The sequence below is a fragment of the Anthonomus grandis genome, chromosome 17 (assembly GCF_022605725.1).
Source record: "Anthonomus grandis grandis chromosome 17, icAntGran1.3, whole genome shotgun sequence".
Lineage (NCBI taxonomy): Eukaryota > Metazoa > Arthropoda > Insecta > Coleoptera > Curculionidae > Anthonomus > Anthonomus grandis.
This window is the reverse complement of record NC_065562.1, coordinates 16,933,143-16,947,673: the sequence shown is the minus strand read 5'-3', so window position 1 is coordinate 16,947,673 and position 14,531 is coordinate 16,933,143. Positions and strand designations below refer to the sequence as shown.

Genomic DNA, 14,531 nt, shown 5'->3' with positions numbered 1-14,531 from the left:
TTAGTAAAAAAATAAAAAGTGATTTATTCTAACCCTTCAAATTCTGGACAAATATTAATTTTTTAAAATTGCATTTTTCTGACTCTCCTCTACAAAATAGAGACTTTTGGCATAATACTTTTTTTATCGCCTTTTTATGCTGAATATATAGAAATAAAAAAATTTTGATTTATCTAATTTTTTTAAAAATCCAAAATTTCAAGCCAGTTTTGGCCAAAAATCAAAAAATGCCAATAACCGCTTTTGTGTTTGTTTTTGGAAAAAATATGTAAAACACTTTTTGTTGTATATTTAAAAAATGCGTCTATTGCAAAAATTAAAATAAAAAAATAATCAATAGTTTTTGAGAAAATTGTATGTTTTTGATTATAGGTTTTCCATTATTTTCTCCCACTGTATGGAAAATAATATCAAAATTTTTTTTGCACGTGATAGTCCTTATTATTTTAAACAACTTTTATAAAAGCGATATCTTTGCAGGACTTATAGTTTTTTAATAAAAAAATAAAAAGTGATTTATTTTTAAATTCCATGGCTCTAACCCTTCAAATTCTGGACAAATATTAATTTTTTAAAATTGCATTTTTCTCGCTCTCCTGTCGAAAATAGAGACTTCTGGCATAATACTTTTTTTATCGGCTTTAAATGCTGAATATATAGAAATAAAAAAAAAAGATTTATCTATTTTTTTTAAAAATCCAAAATTTCAAGCCAGTTTTGGCCAAAAATCAAAAAATGGCAATAACTGCTTTTGTGTTCGTTTTTGGAAAAAATATGTAAGACACTTTTCGTTGTATATTTACAAAATGCATCTATTGCAAAAATTAAAAGAAAAAAATGACCAATAGTTTTCGAGAAAATTGTATGTTTTTGATTATAGGTTTTCCATGATTTTCTCCCACTGTATGGGAAATAACATCAAAGTTTCTTTTTTAAAGGCTAGTCCTTATTAATCCAAATAACTTTTATAAAAGCTATATTTTTGTAAGATTTACAGTTTCTTAGTAAAAAAATAAAAAGTGATTTTTTTTTTAATTTTATGTTTGTAACCCCATCAAAAATCCATTTCTTCAAATTGCATTATTCTGGCGCTCCTGTCCAAAATAGAGACTTTTGGCATGACACTTTTTTTATCGTTTCTTTATGCTAACCATATAGAAATCAAAAAAATTTTGATTTGGCTAATTTTTAAAAATTTCCAAAATTCTCAGCGTTTTGGCCAAAAACCAAAAAATGCCAATAGCTTCTTTGGTGTTGGTTTTTCGAAAAAATATGTAAAGTACTTTTCGTTGTGTATTGGATAAATGCATCTTTTGTAAAAATAAAAAAATTATAATTTCCTGTACATTTTGAGAAAATTACCTGTTTTTGATTTGAGTTGTTTTTTACGATTTTCTCCCACAGTATGAGAAATAGAATCAAAATTTCTTTTTTAGAGCAACCTCCTTATTATTTTAAGCAACTTTTATCTAAACCATATTTTTGCAAGATCTATAATTTTTCAGTAAAAAAATAAAACGCGTTTTTTTTTTTGAAAACGAAGGCCAAAAACCAAAACCACCAATAACTCCTTTTCAGTTCATTTTACCCAAAAATATGTAAAACACCCTTCAGTTCACATAAAAAAAGAGCATCGATTACAGAAATAAAAACCCTTAAATTCCCCACACATTTCCAGCAAAACAGGTCAGTATATCCAGATTTCCTCCCACTGTACCCTCAAAACCACTCTTACTTGCGCGACAAGAATTCGCATCAAAGGGTTAAACTCCTTTGAAACTTCAAAGTTTTCGGGCACATGTTTAACTTACCTCTATTTGACTTAAGAGTTTCACTTACTTTAAAGCGGTGGAGTCGGCCAACTTCAACTCCAAAGTCAACGTATCCCCGCTGGTCAAGTAACTCTCCGTCATACTACAAGGTCGTGGAAACCTCGAGGAGTTTCCCAGTAAAAACTGTTCGCAACTCCTCGGCACGTGCTCCCTACAAAACCTCCCCAAAAGCGTCACGTTTTTACCCCCTTTGGCCGACGGGGTGGTAATAGTTTTCGTTATGGTGTTCGCGGAGTAGTTGTCCAGATTGTACTTCTCCTTTGTACCACTGAAAACCACCTCTCAATTTTTCCTAATACGGAAACTTTAGGAGTTTTACTGCATACCAAAATAGGCCCTCACAGTTACTAGGCTGCCACAGTTGGCCATCCCACACGTTCAAATAACTCCTGCACATCCTGTCGGGAGTTTCTGGATCCCAAGAGTTCCCCGCGTGGAATTTCACTATTGATAGCCACACCCTGTAGCGGGGCGGGGGGGTGATCATCCCCACCGATCTCCAGTCTGGATAGCGGGGGTTCATGGGGCGAAACGGGGCCGGGGAGGTCGAGGCAAACGGGTCCATGCCCTACAAGAAGTTTCACTTGAAAACAAAGAGAAAAACATTGATGCAAATAGAGAATTACTTGCAAGTGATAGAGACAAGTAGTGTTGGCGGGCAAAGAGTGTATAGGACTCTCCAGAACGCCCCTATTGGTGCCACGTAGCCAAAACTCGCAGCTCCTCTTCTGTTTTACGTACGAGGGGGTTTGTTGGTCAACGAACTTGACCTACAAAAAAAAAATATATCAAATTGAATCTCCCTTAGTGAGGGCCTAAAAGGGGCTCGAAAATTCGTAATTTATGGATTTTTCGTTTTTTTTTTTGGTAAAATTCCGAAAAACACAAAAAAGGCGAGTACGGCAATTTATAAGGTTGACGGTAAGTGTCGTTTAATGTAAATCGTTCACGCCAGACGGGTTTCGAGCACCCTCCACCCTCGTGAAAGCGAATGTTTTTGCCCCCCTCGAGCGACGACGAGGAGCCGGACGGGTTTTCTCATTTTCTTTTTTTTTTTCGTCCCAATTGCTGATTTCCGGTTTTCGTGGGTAATAGTTGAATTAGTCCTAATTGCTTGGTCAAGAAGTTTTACCATAATTGGTCCTTCGAGCCAGATTTTTGTATAAAAATTGATGTTAGTTTATAGGTTTTTTTAAAATGAGTCGTTTTTGTCTCGTGAGATTTCTTGAAATTTTTGATATTTACGGAGATATTTGCAAAAAACCGAAACGAAATTGGTCCTTTGAGTCGGATTTTTGTAAAAAAATTGATGTCAGTTTATAGGGTTTTCTAAAATGAGTAATTTTTGTCTCTTATGATTTTTCGAGATTTTTGATATTTGCGAAAAACTGAAACACAACATGGTCCTTCGAGCCGGATTTTTGAAAAAAAATTGCCGTCAGCTTAAAGGTTTTTTTTAAATGAGTCATTTTTGTCTCTTGCGATTTTTTGAAATTTTTGATATTTACGGAGATATTTGCGAAAAACTGAAACACAACATAGTCCTTCGAGCCGGATTTTTGTAATAAATTAATGTCAGCTAATGGGTTTTTTTAAAATAAATTATTTTTGTATTTTGTGATTTTTTAAAATTTTTGATATTTAAGGAGATATTTAAGAAAAACTTCGTGCACATAATGGGTCCTTCGAGCCGGATTTTTACATTTAAAATCAAATATCCTGACTCTAAAAGGAGATAGACATATCGTGTTTGGGGTTATTTTAATCAGCGCGAAATTCTCTATTTAATTTTAAGGTCTATTTCAATAAAAGTTGATGATTAAATTAAAAAGTTACTTTTTTACGAAAAAAATAAAAACAGTGTGATAGACCTTTAAAAAATACGTCACTTTTTTCTCTTGTAAATTTCCGAAATCTCTGATATTAACTGAGATATTTACGAAAAACTTTGAGCACATAATTGGTCCTTCAAGCCGGATTTTTTACACAAAAAACCAAATATCTCAGCAATAAAATGAGATAGACCTATCATGCTTAGGCTCATTTTAATCAGCGCAAAATTTTCTATTCAATTGTCAGGTCTGTTTAAATAAATGTTTATAATTAAATAAAAAACTTATTTTTTTGACAAAAAATTGAAACCATGTGATAAAGCTTTAAAAATTATGACACTTTTGTTATTTGTAAATTTTCAAATTTTTTTATATTTACGTAGATTTTTAGGAAAAGTTTCGTGTACATAATTGGTCCTTTGAGCCGGATTTGTTTCATTAAAAATCAAATATTTTAGCAAGCAAAGGAGATAGACATGTCATGTTTGGGTTTATTTTAATCAGCGCAAAAATGTCTATTCAATTTTAAGGTCTATTTATAAGAAAAGCTTATTACTAAATTAAAAAGTTACTTTTAAAGAATAAAATTAAATCCGTTTGATAGATTTTTTAAAAATACGCCACCTTAGTCTTTTGCAAATTTTCGATTTTAACTGAGATATTTACGAAATATTTTATTCACACAATTGGTCCTTCGAGCCGGAATTTTAAGATTTAAAGTCAAATATCTCGCCAATAAAAGAAGATAGACATATCATGTTTGGGCTCATTTTAATCAGCGCGAAACTTATTATTCAATTTTAGGGTTTATTTAAATAAAAAATTTATATTAAAATTAAAAAGTAACTTTTTAAGAAAAAACAAAAACCATATGATAGACCTTTAAAAAATACGTCACTTTTGTCTCTAGCAAATTTTCGATTTTTTTTGTATTTACTGAGATATTTATAAAAAACTTCGTGCACATTATTGGTCCTTTAAGCCGGATTTTTAACATTAAAATTTGAATATCTCAGCAAGCAAAGAAGATAAATATATCGTGTTTAGGCTCATTTTAATCAGCGCAAAATTCTCTATTTAACTAAAGCTCTATTTTCAAAAAAAAAAAAACTTTACTTTTATAATAAAAAATTAAAACAGTCTGATAGAACTTGTGATACACCTTTAAAAAATACGTTTTTTTTTTTGTCTTTTGCACATTTTCAATATTTTTGATATTAACTGACATATTTACGAAAAATGTTGTGCACATAATTGGTCCTTCGAGCCGGATTTTTACATTTAAAATCAAATATCCTGACTATAAAAGGAGATAGACATATCGTGTTTGGGGTTATTTTAATCAGCGCGAAATTCTCTATTTAATTTTAGGTTTATTTCAATAAAAGTTGATGATTAAATTAAAAAGTTACTTTTTTAAGAAAAAATAAAAACTGTGTGATAGACCTTTAAAAAATACGTCACTTTTTTCTCTTGTAAATTTCCGAAATCTCTGATATTAACTGAGATATTTACGAAAAACTTTGAGCACATAATTGGTCCTTTAAGCCGGATTTTTTACACAAAAAACCAAATATCTCAGCAGTAAAATGAGATAGACCTATCATGCTTAGGCTCATTTTAATCAGCGCAACATTTTCTATTTAATTTTCAGGTCTGTTTAAATAAAAGTCTATAATTAAATAAAAAACTTATTTTTTTGACAAAAAATTGAAACCATGTGATAAAGCTTTAAAAATTATGACACTTTTGTTTCTTGTAAATTTTCAAAATTTTTTATATTTACGTAGATTTTTAAGAAAAACTTCGTGTACATAATTGGTCCTTTGAGCCGGATTTGTTTCATTAAAAATCAAATATTTCAGCAAGCAAAGGAGATAGACATGTCATGTTTGGGTTTATTTTAATTAGCGCAAAAATGTCTATTCAATTTTAAGGTCTGTTTATAAGTAAAGCTTATTACTAAATTAAAAAGTTACTTTTTAAGAATGAAATTAAGTCCGTTTAATAGATTTTTTAAAAATACGCCACCTTAGTCTTTTGCAAATTTTCGAAATTTTTGATTTTAACTGAGATATTTACGAAATATTTTATTCACACAATTGGTCCTTCGAGCCGGAATTTTAAGATTTAAAGTCAAATATCTCGCCAATAAAAGAAGATAGACATATCATGTTTGGGCTCATTTTAATCAGCGCGAAACTTATTCAATTTTAGGGTTTATTTAAATAAAAAAATTATATTAAAATTAAAAAGTAACTTTTTAAGAAAAAACAAAAACCATATGATAGACCTTTAAAAAATACGTCACTTTTGTCTCTAGCAAATTTTCGATTTTTTTTGTATTTACTGAGATATTTATAAAAAACTTCGTGCACATTATTGGTCCTTCAAGCCGGATTTTTAACATTAAAATTTGAATATCTCAGCAAGCAAAGAAGATAAATATATCGTGTTTAGGCTCATTTTAATCAGCGCAAAATTGTATATTTAACTAAAGCTCTATTTTCAAAAAAAAAAAACTTCACTTTTATAATAAAAAATTAAAACAGTCTGATAGAACTTGTGATACACCTTTAAAAAATACGCTATTTTTTTGTCTTTTCCACATTTTCAATATTTTTGATATTAACTGACATATTTACGAAAAATGTTGTGCACATAATTGGTCCTTCGAGCCGGATTTTTTACGTTCAAAACCAAATATCTCTGCAACAAAATGAGATGAACATATCGTGTTCGGACTTGTTTTAATCAGCGCAAAATTCTCTATTTAGTTTTAAGGTTTATTAGACAAAAGGATATAATTACATTGAAAAGTTACTTTAAAAATGAAAGAAGGAAATCCCTCAACTGCCTGGAAGAAATAAAAAAACTCTGTAAAACGATTTTTTAATATTTTCCATCTTTCTTCTGGTTTTTATTCAACAATTAAACAATCAATATTTGAGATACCGACTAAGGTATTTATGACAAATTTTGAACACATAACTGGTCCTTCGAGCCTGATTTACTAAAAATCAAATATCTCTGCAACAAAAGGAGATAAACATATCATATTTGAACTCGTTTTAATCTCGTAAATGAGGTTGAAAAAACTCTTTAAATTCAAATAACATGCATTTACCTCTACTTCCAGCTGGAACCCATGCAAACTATGCACAGGTGCGGGCTGTAAAAACGTTCCATAGGGAGAAGTGGAGAATTCCACAAGGAGTTCGTGGCCGCTGGATACGGCCTCTGGAACCGGTTCACCCCCTCCGCAAAACTTTAGGATAACCGAATCACGAGTGGTGTAACTATGGATAGAAAAAAACATGTTTTCTGGAAGAAAAAGGGGGAAAAAAAAATTTTTACCCATCATAAACGGTCACATAATCCTGTACATCGTCACAGGCGTTCCACACTTTCAGCTCCCTAGGGGTGGCGGTACCGTAAAGGGACGATTGACTCCTTATTGATATTAGTTGCCCTTTGGGTTGGCGTACAGTGATTATGGCATGTTTTCCTATAAAACAGATTACAAAGGAGGAAATGGTAAACATACAAAGTGAAATAATAAGCCGACGTATTCATACTCGAAAATCCCGGACATTCATCCCGATTCTCCCGCTTTATCAACGTTCAAACAGTCCCCGGGAATTCCCATGAAAACGTTATCTCGTTTCGCATACGGGAGTGGGGAAGGGAAGGGAAAAGGGAGGAATCTCTTACTACAAAGATCCAGGGAATTAGTTGCACTCACTCCGTTCAGATGCGGCTTACCGTATTAAACGAGTATCGAGGATTCAAGTAAATGCAATTTATGGAGGGAAACCGGGATTTTCGATACTTACCGTGTGGTATTTCGTGTTGCCGCACGGCATAATAACAGGTCAAATTTCTGGGATAGATTCCCGGGAAGTTGGGCGATTGAAGACGGCAGTGCTTCTTATCACAGTCGCTGAATATACGGGAACAGTACGTTCCGGCTATGAGTTCCCCCAGGTAATAGTCGGGTTCCGGGATCGGGGTGGGCAACGTGATGTTCAGGAAAGTGGGCGGGGGTGCTAAAATATCCAAGAAAAAAAACCTTGTAGTCGTTTGTACAATAATTAGTTCCGCTGGAATGTATAAAGGCAAAATATTGGTGCAACCAGCTGATTTTTTGGATCAAAACAATCCAAGTTTGAGGTCAATATTTGGAAGCAAAAGGATTTCGATTGGGTTAGGTCAGATGTCAGATTATATGTCTTTAATAAGTTTGTAAATTTTGACACTTAGGGAGATATTTAGGAAAAATTTTATGAAAATAATTGGTCCTTCGAGCCGGATTTATTATGTTAAAACTTAAATATCTCGGCAATAAAATGAGATAGAGACCTCGTGTTTTAATAATTAATTTGTTGAAAAATTAATTAGTTTGCTGGGTTTCTGGAAATTAAATTAATTCTTACTAGTAAGCAAAATCTGGAAAAAAAAATTTCGTCATGGTTTTTAAGCATAAAAAAATGAAGAATAGTTAAAAAAAATTAAATTATTTACAACAGCTTTTTTTGTAAAAGTGTAAAAGTGAAAATTTTCAAAAGTGTTCGATAGTACGTCAAAAAATCAGAATTTAAAGTCAACGTCATATTTGAACCAGAAGACTAAAATTTTCGATTTTAAGAAGTGAACATTTTGACTCGAAATTCTTCAAAAATTGCAGATTTTTGTATTTTAAATTAAAGAAAATCAGTCAAATTTTTACAAAAAACAGTGAAATGCATTAATTTGTCTAGGCTAGAGGATATGTGTGTACAAACTTTCAAAATGACTTCTGGTCAATATTTTGAGTTGATGAATGATATAAAATTTTCAAATTTTAGCGAGATATTTAGGAAAAATTTCATGCACATAATTGGTCCTTCGAGCCGGATTTTTTACATTAAAACCCCAATATCTCGGCAACAAAATGAGATAGATACTTCGTGTTTTTGGAATCGATAAATCTAAGTGCAATATTTTGAAATGATAATAATAGGTACGGATACGGGGTTTGATATTTAATAAGGAAGAAAAAGCCTCTCTGTACTTTAAGGACCATCGACCTGCCGCAATCCTATAAAAAACTCAATTAAAAAAAAAATCTGCTAATAAATGTTCACACCCTATTTAGGGTACAATCTTGCAAAGGTTTTCTTTTTTAGGTATCATCAATCTACAGTTATAAGAGTCGAATTGAGCCAAGGTTCTTGAATTTAATATTGTTTTTAAACTACGATTTGTCAAATTTAAAAATTTATAATTCAATAACGCTTCAGTTTATTTTTAATTTACTGAGAATATAGACTATATAGGATATAACCATGGAAAGAAAAAAGGTTTTTTTAGGTCTCGTTATTCTACGATTCTAAGGCTATTAAATTTATTATTTTTTTTTAAACGCTTAAGTTCATTTTTTCTTAACTCACCAAAAATTAAAGACTAATAAATAAGGTACAGTCTTAGAAAGTTTCGCTTTTTTAGGTCTCATCAGTCCAATGTTATAAAAGTTTAATTGAGTCAAGGTTCTTAGATTTATTTATTTTTTTTTGCTAGAATTTAGTCAAATTTAAAAATTTATAATTCAATAACGCTTTAGTTAATTTTTTTTAAATTTATCAAAGATATAGACTAATACATGGGGTATCTTCTTGCAAAGTTTCGTTTTTTTAGGTCTCATCAGTCTAAAGTTATATCAGTTTAATTGAGTCAAGGCTGTTGGATTTATCTACGTTTAAAGAATTTTTTTTCATTTATCGAAATTATATTCTGATACATGAGGTACTATCTTGGAAAGTTTCGCTTAGTGAAAGTAAGCTATCGCACTTCAGTGTCAAATATAAAGTCAAGATTCTTTATATTTTCGCTTTTTTTTTTTTTAAAAGACACGTCAGCTACCCTTGCACGTCACAACGAGCGATACTGGCTTGGATCTAGATAAAGAGAATGCTGATCTAAGGTTTTTGAAAATCTGTATCAATAAATTTGAGCGACTCACGACCGATTGATTTTAATAAATGATTTACGTCTCATCTGCGTAATAGTGAACTTTACATGTTTTTATTACTTTATTAATTTTTGATAAATGTATGACAAGAGATAATATTTGATAAATCCTGACACGCCGACTTCTTCCCGTTAAATATAATATTGGAAAAATTGAGTAGCGTCTCTTAAAACATACATAATGCAAATTTGCCATTAATAAATTATGATCTACAGTGTCAAAGGCTTTGGTGTAATCTAAAAGGGTTATCATCTTTTCCATATAGGTGGTCCTCAAAATATCATCTGTTTTATGATCCAAAGTCTTAAAACATCTTACAGGATTATTAGAATGCCTAGAATATACCCTAAAATTACTGCAGATTATTTAGAATTCTAACACAAGTCTTAATAAGATTTCCTTTAAATGCTTTTGAGTATTTAAAAGATTATCCAAGGCACTTAAGTCGCTCAACTGCCTGAAATAAGATCCTGAAATTATTTTAGATTTAGAAGTGGTATTTGGTGAGTAAATTGTTCAATTGCTTACGATCAATTTATGCAATTATTTCGTGCAAAAAAAGGTTTTTTATTAAGCCTATCCTTAGCCCCCCACCCACCCCACATAGCTTACCAGTAAAAAATTATTTTCAAAAATCATTGTTTTCCAAAATAATACGCATGAATAACAGCTGGTTTTATCGTTAATTTTTAATCTAATAACACAGTTTGTTTATTTAAATTTGATATAATTATGTATATGTATATTGATAAAAAATTAATACAAAAACAGTGCTTATAGATTGGATATTATAAACGAAAAACAGTGATTTTTCCAACAAAATTTTTTATTGAGCAAATGTTTGGGATGGGTGGGGGGTGTAAGGGCTCTGTTGATGAAAAACAATGTTTGTGCATAAAATATATAAGCAATATTTAATTTAATAACACTGTTTATTTAAATTTGATGTAATTTTATATCTAAACATTTCGTATAAAAACAGTGTTATTAGATTGGATATTATGAACGAAAAACAGTGATTTTTCAAAAGAATTTTTTATTGGGCAAATGTTAAGGGTGGGTGGGGGGTGTAAGGGTTATGTTGATGAAAAACAATGTTTTTGCATAAAATATATATGCAATATTTAATTTAATAACACTGTTTATTTAAATTTAATGTAGTTTTATATCTAAACATTTCGTATAAAAACAGTGTTATTAGATTGGATATTATGAACGAAAAACAGTAATTTTTCAAAAGAATTTTTTATTGGCAAATGTTTGGGGTGGGTGGGGGGTGTAAGGGCTCTGTTGATGAAAAACAATGTTTTTGCATAAAATATATATGCAATATTTAATTTAATAACACTGTTTATTTAAATTTGATGTAGTTTTATATCTAAACATTTCGTATAAAAACAGCGTTATTAGATTGGATATTATGAACGGAAAACAGTGATTTTTCGAAAGAATTTTTTATTGGGCAAATGTTTAGGGTGGGTGGGAGGTGTAAGGGCTCTGTTGATGAAAAACAATGTTTTTGCATAAAATATATATGCAATATTTAATTTAATAACACTGTTTATTTAAATTTGATGTAATTTTATATCTAAACATTTCGTATAAACACAGCGCTATTAGATTGGATATTATGATCGAAAAACAGTGATTTTTTAAAAGAATTTTTTATTGGGCAAATGTTTGGGGTGGGTGGGGGGTGTAAGGGCTCTGTTGATGAAAAACAATGTTTTTGCATAAAATATATATGCAATATTTAATTTAATAACACTGTTTATTTAAATTTGATCTAATTTTATATCTAAACATTTCGTATAAACACAGCGCTATTAGATTGGATATTATGAACGAAAAACAGTGATTTTTCAAAAGAATTTTTTATTGAGCAAATGTTTGGGGTGGTTGGGGGTGTAAGGGCTGTGTTGATGAAAAACAATGTTTTTGCATAAAATATATATGCAATATTTAATTTAATAACACTCTTTATTTAAATTTGATGTAATTTTATATCTAAACATTTCGTATAAACACAGCGCTATTAGATTGGATATTATGATCGAAAAACAGTGATTTTTCAAAAGAATTTTTTATTGGGCAAATGTTTGGGGTGGGTGGGGGGTGTAAGGGCTGTGTTGATGAAAAACAATGTTTTTGCAGAAAATATATATGCAATATTTAATTTAATAACACTGTTTATTTAAATTTGATGTAATTTTATATCTAAACATTTCGTATAAACACAGCGCTATTAGATTGGATATTATGATCGAAAAACAGTGATTTTTCAAAAGAATTTTTTATTGGGCAAATGTTTGGGGTGGGTGGGGGGTGTAAGGGCTCTGTTGATGAAAAACAATGTTTTTGCATAAAATATATATGCAATATTTAATTTAATAACACTGTTTATTTAAATTTGATGTAATTTTATATCTAAACATTTCGTATAAAAACAGTGTTATTAGATTGGATATTATGAACGAAAAACAGTGATTTTTCCAACAGAATTTTTTTATTGGGTAAATGTTAAGGGTGGGTGGGGGGTGTAAGGGCTCTGTTGATGAAAAACAATGTTTTTGCATAAAATATATATGCAATATTTAATTTAATAACACTGTTTATTTAAATTTGATGTAATTTTATATCTAAACATTTTGTATAAAAACAGCGTTATTAGATTGGATATTATGATCGAAAAACAGTGATTTTTCAAAAGAATTTTTTATTGGGCAAATGTTTAGGGTGGGTGGGGGGTGTAAGGGCTCTGTTGATGAAAAACAATGTTTTTGCATAAAATATATATGCAATATTTAATTTAATAACACTGTTTATTTAAATTTGATGTAATTTTATATCTAAACATTTCGTATAAACACAGCGTTATTAGATTGGATATTATGATCGAAAAACAGTGATTTTTCAAAGAATTTTTTATTGGGCAAATGTTTAGGGTGGGTGGGGGGTGTAAGGGCTCTGTTGATGAAAAACAATGTTTTTGCATAAAATATATATGCAATATTTAATTTAATAACACTGTTTATTTAAATTTGATGTAATTTTATATCTAAACATTTCGTATAAAAACAGTGTTATTAGATTGGATATTATGAACGAAAAACAGTGATTTTTCAAAAGAATTTTTTTATTGGGCAATTGTTTAGGGTGGGTGGGGGGTGTAAGGGCTCTGTTGATGAAAAACAATGTTTTTGCATAAAATATATATGCAATATTTAATTTAATAACACTGTTTATTTAAATTTGATGTAATTTTATATCTAAACATTTCGTATAAAAACAGTGTTATTAGATTGGATATTATGATCGAAAAACAGTGATTTTTCAAAAGAATTTTTTATTGGGCAAATGTTTAGGGTGGGTGGGGGGTGTAAGGGCTCTGTTGATGAAAAACAATGTTTTTGCATAAAATATATATGCAATATTTAATTTAATAACACTGTTTATTTAAATTTGATGTAATTTTATATCTAAACATTTCGTATAAACACAGCGTTATTAGATTGGATATTATGATCGAAAAACAGTGATTTTTCAAAAGAATTTTTTATTGGGCAAATGTTTAGGGTGGGTGGGGGGTGTAAGGGCTCTGTTGATGAAAAACAATGTTTTTGCATAAAATATATATGCAATATTTAATTTAATAACACTGTTTATTTAAATTTGATGTAATTTTATATCTAAACATTTCGTATAAAAACAGTGTTATTAGATTGGATATTATGAACGAAAAACAGTGATTTTTCCAACAGAATTTTTTTATTGGGTAAATGTTAAGGGTGGGTGGGGGGGTGTAAGGGCTCTGTTGATGAAAAACAATGTTTTTGCATAAAATATATATGCAATATTTAATTTAATAACACTGTTTATTTAAATTTGATGTAATTTTATATCTAAACATTTTGTATAAAAACAGCGTTATTAGATTGGATATTATGATCGAAAAACAGTGATTTTTCAAAAGAATTTTTTTATTGGGCAAATGTTTAGGGTGGGTGGGGGGTGTAAGGGCTCTGTTGATGAAAAACAATGTTTTTGCATAAAATATATATGCAATATTTAATTTAATAACACTGTTTATTTAAATTTGATGTAATTTTATATCTAAACATTTCGTATAAACACAGCGTTATTAGATTGGATATTATGATCGAAAAACAGTGATTTTTCAAAAGAATTTTTTATTGGGCAAATGTTTAGGGTGGGTGGGGGGTGTAAGGGCTCTGTTGATGAAAAAACAATGTTTTTGCATAAAATATATATGCAATATTTAATTTAATAACACTGTTTATTTAAATTTGATGTAATTTTATATCTAAACATTTCGTATAAAAACAGTGTTATTAGATTGGATATTATGAACGAAAAACAGTGATTTTTCAAAAGAATTTTTTTATTGGGCAATTGTTTAGGGGTGGGTGGGGGGTGTAAGGGCTCTGTTGATGAAAAACAATGTTTTTGCATAAAATATATATGCAATATTTAATTTAATAACACTGTTTATTTAAATTTGATGTAATTTTATATCTAAACATTTCGTATAAAAACAGTGTTATTAGATTGGATATTATGATCGAAAAACAGTGATTTTTCAAAAGAATTTTTTATTGGGCAAATGTTTAGGGTGGGTGGGGGGGTGTAAGGGCTCTGTTGATGAAAAACAATGTTTTTGCATAAAATATATAACTCTCACGAGATGTGTTAACACTGTTTATTTAAATTTGATGTAATTTTATATCTAAACATTTCGTATAAACACAGCGTTATTAGATTGGATATTATGATCGAAAAACAGTGATTTTTCAAAAGAATTTTTTATTGGGCAAATGTTTAGGGTGGGTGGGGGGT

At 29.9% G+C, this 14,531-nt stretch overlaps 1 protein-coding gene across 1 annotated transcript in view; it reads right to left on the bottom strand.

Annotated features, from left to right (window-relative positions):
* Nucleotides 1-14,531, bottom strand: part of LOC126746434 (uncharacterized) — a 74,304-nt gene that overhangs the window by 16,884 nt on the left and 42,889 nt on the right. The window contains exons 6-11 of the mRNA XM_050454686.1: nucleotides 7,501-7,713; nucleotides 7,022-7,172; nucleotides 6,792-6,963; nucleotides 2,459-2,602; nucleotides 2,159-2,400; nucleotides 1,840-2,100 (exon numbers count right to left, since the gene is read on the bottom strand). Coding sequence (XP_050310643.1) covers nucleotides 1,840-2,100; nucleotides 2,159-2,400; nucleotides 2,459-2,602; nucleotides 6,792-6,963; nucleotides 7,022-7,172; nucleotides 7,501-7,713 — 1,183 coding nt within the window. The remainder of the gene's footprint in view (nucleotides 1-1,839; nucleotides 2,101-2,158; nucleotides 2,401-2,458; nucleotides 2,603-6,791; nucleotides 6,964-7,021; nucleotides 7,173-7,500; nucleotides 7,714-14,531) is intronic.